This window comes from Terrapene carolina, unplaced genomic scaffold (assembly GCF_002925995.2).
Source record: "Terrapene carolina triunguis isolate 2854851 unplaced genomic scaffold, T_m_triunguis-2.0 Scaffold189, whole genome shotgun sequence".
Classification (NCBI taxonomy): domain Eukaryota; kingdom Metazoa; phylum Chordata; order Testudines; family Emydidae; genus Terrapene; species Terrapene triunguis.
Window position 1 is genome coordinate 9,300,319 of NW_020664540.1, and position 6,276 is coordinate 9,306,594.

General features: G+C 43.0%; 1 protein-coding gene across 1 annotated transcript in view; it reads left to right on the forward strand.

Annotated features, from left to right (window-relative positions):
- LOC112116898 (centrosomal protein of 128 kDa-like) overlaps positions 1–5,430 on the forward strand; it is a 42,741-nt gene extending 37,311 nt beyond the window's left edge. The window contains exons 9-13 of the mRNA XM_029912088.1: positions 120–272; positions 3,125–3,227; positions 3,370–3,413; positions 3,892–4,051; positions 5,407–5,430. Of these exons, the coding sequence (XP_029767948.1) occupies positions 120–272; positions 3,125–3,227; positions 3,370–3,413; positions 3,892–4,051; positions 5,407–5,423 (477 nt within the window). The 3' untranslated portion in view covers positions 5,424–5,430. The remainder of the gene's footprint in view (positions 1–119; positions 273–3,124; positions 3,228–3,369; positions 3,414–3,891; positions 4,052–5,406) is intronic.
- The last annotated feature ends 846 nt before the right edge of the window (positions 5,431–6,276 follow it).

Genomic DNA, 6,276 nt, shown 5'->3' on the forward strand with positions numbered 1-6,276 from the left:
CCACATATGTGAAAAGTATTATTATTATTATTGTGAATTTATTAGATTACAACAATTATAATCCAAATGCAAGATCAATTACTATGAAGCAAAATAATGAAAGGTTTATTTATTAATAGGCTGAGCTGAAGAATGAATTAAGAATAAAGCGTGACTTGGCATTTGACCAGTTGAAAGATCATACGGAAGTTCTGAAGTTGCTAGAGAGGGACATCTATGAGGTCGACAGGAAGCTCGACATTGTGAAGACAGAAAACTGCAGACTGAAATTAGTGAGTATACCGATGGTTTACAGCACAGCTTGTCAGCGTGCAGGTCTCTCTTCAATTTTCTTTTCACAGTGAAAAACAGAATTGGAGCATGATGAAACAGAATTAACTCTATAAATGCTTCAGCATGCAATATAGGAGCCAAATTTTGCCTTCTGATGCACCTGTGGGGCTCCCGGTAGCTTCATTGGGAGACACATAGGAACATCTAAGGGCAGGATTTGTCCCTTTGGCATTTTGTCTGTGAAGGGATCTTTCATCATAGAGTAGAAAAAACACTCTGGTGCATCCAGTCAGGTATATAGGGAAAGGCTTCCCTGCTAGCTGTGAAAGACTGGGTGAAAACTGAGGCATAGAAGAGGCCTGAGCTGTTTGGTATTGCAGCAAGGGAGACAGTCCCACATTCCGCCCTGTTGACTTACACAGCCATTTTAGCTCTTTCTTTTATTCTGGAGCAGTGGCCGGAGCACCGTGTGCCAGAAAACCCAAGCCCACTAAGTGATAGGAAATGGTCTCAAGCTGAAAGTAGGTGCTCCTTTTGTGCTGAGAGGTGAGAAACACTGGGATTCATTGTGGTTACTGCCCAGAGAGGGTTAACGGTGCCTCCCACCACTCTACAACAAAGATCACAGGAAAGCTGACTGGTTTTGACTTTACAGAAGGTTCAGCTTTCCAGGTATATTTCCTTTCAGGGACTGTAGGAATCCCTATATTTTCCATGATGGATCCTGCGCTGGACTCGGGTGATGACATGATCAGTCATTTCTATCCTGGCTACGCATTTGTTGCCGCCTTATTGTTTTTCAGGGTTAGGGTAGTTTTCAAAAGTGCCTAGTTCCATGTCAGAAGCGACTTTGAGCTGGATGTGTGAATTCCAGCTTGAGGAGACATGGCCACACTAGCTGTGATCAAGCTACCACACTAAAAACAGAAGTGTAGCTGCTGTGGTGCAAGCAGTGGGAGGAGCTAGCCATCCAGCATGCATACCTATGGTCTCAGATCGGATTGTACTTGGGGTGGCTAGCCCCGCACGCCGCCGTGGCTACACTTCTGTTTTTACTGCACTAGCTCTATCAGAGTGCCACTTACGTTTCCTCGAGCTAGAATTTACATCTTCCAGCTCTAGACATTCCTTTAGGCATTTAAGAGCTCAATTTTAATTGAAAGTCAATAGACTTAGGCTCATAAGTGCCTGAGTCATTTCTGAAAATGGGACTTAGGCTCCTAAGGCTCTTAGATATTTTTGGAAAGGTTACCCTAAGTCTTCCATTGCTAGGTCCTGTGCTAGGTGTCAAACTAGCCTACAAGAATAGAGGAATTCCTTCTCCAGAAAAGATCTGAGCACATTAGACAATTGTGAAAGCAAAGTCTTGATTGCTGATCTATCTCAGGCTGCAACTCAAAGCTGAAGCTACACCTTCATTAGACACAATGAGCTAAATTTCCAAAGGGCTTTCTGAATTGTGTGTAGTATTTGTATGTGCCCCTGTTCGAATGCACAGAAGCCTGGTTTTACAAGTGCAGTTGCCTGTATTTGCATGCACTAATATTACAGATGCTACTTAGGAGGCACTTTGAAAATGTGACCTTATACTTTATTTTCCCTGATATAAACATAAGCCTTCTTCAGAAAGAAAGCCCTTTTAGCATAGTACAGTTATCCCTCTCCTTGATGCTCAGTATAGGAACAATTTCAAGATGGTCTGTTCATTCTGACACCCAAATGCAGGTTGATCTATGTCATGGGTGGCCCATGACATCAGGGTATGGAAATTGTATGGCAGGCCATGAATGTTCACGAAATTGGGCTTGGGGTGCAGGAGGGGTTGAGGGCTCTGGCTGGGGCCAGAAATTAGGAGTTCAGGGTGCGGGAGGGGGTTCCGGGCTGGGGCAGGAGATTGGGGCACGAGGGGGTGTGAGGGCTCCAGCTGGGGGTACAGCCTCTGGGGTGGGGCTGGGGATGAGAGGCTTGGGGTGCAGGAGGGTGCTCCGGGCTGGGACCAAGGGGTTTGGAGGGCGGGAGGGGGATCAGGGCTGGGGCAGGAGGGCACAGGAAGGGCTCTCAGGGGTGCAGACTCTGAGCAGCACTGACCTCTAGCGGCTCCCGGAAGCAGCAGCATGTTCCCCCTCCGGCTTCTATGCAGAAGTGTGACCAGGCAGCTCTGCGTGCTGCCCCGTCCCCAGGCACCGCCCCTGCAGCTCCCATTGGCTGCAGTTCCCGGCCAATGGGAGTTGCGAGGGTGGCTCTTGGGGCAGGGGCAGCTTGCGGAGCCCCCTGGCTGTCCCTACGCATAGGAGCCCGAGAGGAGACATGCTGCTGTTTCCGGGAGCTGCAGCATGTGTGTGCAAGCCACAGGTCCCACTCCCCAGCGGGAGATCGAGGGCTAGAGTAAATCAGCTGGCAGGCAGGATGTGGCCTGTGGGCTGTAGTTTGCCCACCCTTGTTCTATGTCCTCTACTGCTGATGATGTAGCAAAGGAACTACAGAAAGAAGAAAATCAGTTTCAACTCCAACAACAGCTATTGGTACCTGAAGTACAACAAAGAAACTAAACGGCGAGTGAAGAGTGAGTGCCAGAGCCTCAGGGTGTAAATCAGCACAGCTGCATTGACTGACTGGTTTAGAGCTGAGGATCTGATCCTGAGATTTCACTTATTTTGGTTATCATGAATGTGGTTGTTCTGGAAAATGAAATGGATACCTGATGTTGAGGAAAAGTGTAACAATGGAAAGAGTTTTGTCCTGGGGAATACACCACCCTCTGTATATCTGTAGGTCACAAAAATTGCTAAAGAGATCAGGAAGGAGAGACCAAACACAAATACTTACTTAGCTGCAATGATTTTCTCTGCAGTGCAATGCACAGATGAAAGCGGATATTTTGACAATGAACCATGAAGCCGAAAACCACAAATCAACAACAATAAAAATTCTGAGTGATCTGACAGTCCTTCATCGTGAGTAACATGTCATCAAAGGAAATGTTCAGCTATTTAAAAACAAAAATTATCATATTCCCAGTATTTGAAAAGGAAGACTATTTTAGAATGTTTGTTTCTCAGACAGTCTGCTAACATTTTAAAACTGAATTTATTTTAGAGCTTTTTCTGAAGGGATGGTCAGAGGACAGTAGCATTCAAAAGGTGGGTTTCAACATTTGTTGACAAGGTATTTTTTAGCATTGAAAATAATTTGGTTACCATGCAAAAAAGAATAATAGAAGATCTGGCACTGTAAATACTCCGCTACCAGTACTCTGCCACAGGGTAGAATACAGGACATTAGACATTTTCTAGCTCTGCATAAAAATAATTATTGTAAATTTCTTTGTCCTACGTTGGTTCTGATTCCATTTCCCTCATCCTAGGTTCAAACATACCTAAAGGTTGTCATCTTTCTTTAATTTTTTTTAAAACTCAACCTGCAATAGGAAACTCATGAAAAATCTGCATAAGAGCTGGCTCTGGATCTCAGGAGTGGGTATGCCAACCCAGCAGAGCTATACCATTAGTGTTTGGACAATCTATGAAAAGTCAGGAAATGCAAAACAAAAGGGTCCTAATGTTTTGTGATTTCTTTGTCTTTACAAGAAAATGATTTTTCAACTTTGTCTCATTATAGGAATTTGTGGAGAATGAGAAGGAAATCCTGGCTGCAATAGCAGATCTTGTAATGAAACTTCATCAGAGAGAGAAAAAGATTGATTGTATTAACAAAGGGCTACAAAATAACTTTGATGGACTGGATTCTTTGTTAGAAAGTAAATCCAGCACGGAACCCAGTAAGATACACCAATCCCTTTTCTTTTACTTTGTATCCTGATGGAATTATGGTGAATTTGTTCACTAGGAATAAACAGTGATAACACTTCAGAAGTAAACTCCATCCGATCCTCAGCTGGTAAAAACTGATGAGCTCCATGGAGCTACGTCAGTTTCCACCAGCGAGGTTCTGGTCTTTCAGTATGTCTTCACTACCCGCCGGATCGGCAGGTAGTAATCGATCTATCGGGGATCGATGTATCACGTCTCGTCTAGATGCGATACATCAATCCCCGAACGCGCTCCCCGTTGACTCCGGAACTCCACCAGAGTGAGAGGCGGTAGCAGAGTCGACGGGGGAGCCACGGCCGTCGATCCCGCGCCGTAAGGACCCAAGGTAAATCGATCTAAGATACTTCGACTTCAGCTACGTTATTCACGTAGCTGAAGTTGCATATCTTAGATCGATCCCCCCCGCTAGTGTAGACCAGTCCTTACATTCACAGTGGAAAAGCTATTGTGTTCATTAGGAAAAGTATGCGTATTTTATGGCACAGCCTGGACGATGATGGTACATTTAATTTCCTGTTCCTAAAGGCTAATTCAGTAAGGAAGCTGTGGAAAATATTTAGAGCTTCACTGTTCTCTTCAGAACCACATTTTAGCTTTTCCACAATGGACATGTGAAGGCTAACAAATCAGAGCTGCTGCCTGGCCTGGTGCTGTATGATTAGCATTATGGCACTGTAAGTTTAATTGATGGTTAGGATGCCTAGAATGTTTTGTATGGGCAACTTCTATTGTTTACATTTTAAATAATAATACACTGGAGCTGAGGCTAAACATGTCTCCTCTTAGGGCCGTTCCCTCCACCTCCCATAATACCTTGCTACCTGCTCATTTTAGCTCCAGTAGTACAGGCTTATGCTTTGGATACTAAAAGTCCTAAGTTCTATCCTTGGGAATGTTTGTGATATGTGCATGCAAGTGGCTATATTCTTGTAACAGAAGTACATTGTTTTTTTGATGATAGGATTTTAAAGCAGAAAGGTTATTATTGTATTCATACACCTTTGAGGTGACTGGGATGTTGATACTTGGACAGCAAACTAGAGAAAGGGATGGGTTAAATCTATAAGGAAAAGAACATTTCTGCTTCAGCTTAAGGCCTGATGCTGCCATTATTTCACGTGTGGAACGTTCACTGAGGTCAATGGAAAGTCATTGCATAAAAGGACTGCAAAGATCAGGCAAAAATGGATCTGTTTAATTACATCCATCTTAAACTAAGAATCTGCAATTAACTTTTTTGTGCAAATGAGAGCAGATACTGAGAAAAGCTTGCTAAAATATGTACTTTATATTTAAATTCCAGATGTTTCTGAAGGATAGAATAGTGGAGTAAAAAGGAAAAGGTAAGTATCCATATATGATCCCTAGGCATCATTTACTTACAATAAGCTATGCTTTTAACAGTCTACTGACTAATAGAAATTTTAGGATTAATATATAAGATTCCCCACTCTTATCCAATGACATGCTTATCATTAGTGCTACTTGGGTTTTCTTTTCACATTTCTTTTTGACAACTTAGGGCCAAACTTTTAAGCCTGGAGCCACGCTGTCCATGAACAGAAATGCATATGCAATTGCTCTTTTGTCATTACCATAGCTGTGCATGCAAATGTACATTACAGTTGGTCCAGAAACCCAGTCACCCAAAGTGCATGTGCAATCCCAGTAACTGAGTCTGAAAATACAGGTACAAGACTGTGCAAAGAACACTTTTATTTAAAAAAAAAAAAAGTCTGTTCCAATACGAGCCCTGGGAGTTGGTATTTTAATGCATCTGTCTATCAGGGCCATATTTTCAGAAGTGCCTTATGGATTTGGGTACATAAAAAATGGGAATGTTTGTATGCAAACAGCTAGGTGTACCCAATCTCATTAAGCAAATGCCTGTTTTCACACCCAAATGTTTTTTCGTGTGTACCATTGTAGAAGTCCTTTTTGAAATAGTGGATTTAATTTTCCAGTTAGACAAAGTTATTAGGACAAAAATCCTAAATCTTGTAGTAAGAGAGACTACTACATAGTTTGCATCTGAACAAGGAACAGTGACATCTGGAGGCAGGTAAGCTGGTGTAGAGTCCAAAACAAATACCCTGAGTCATCCGCATGTTCCACAGTATTGTCTCCTTTGACTAGACCAGCTTTGCTTTGAGAGGTAAGCTCTCAAGCTGCT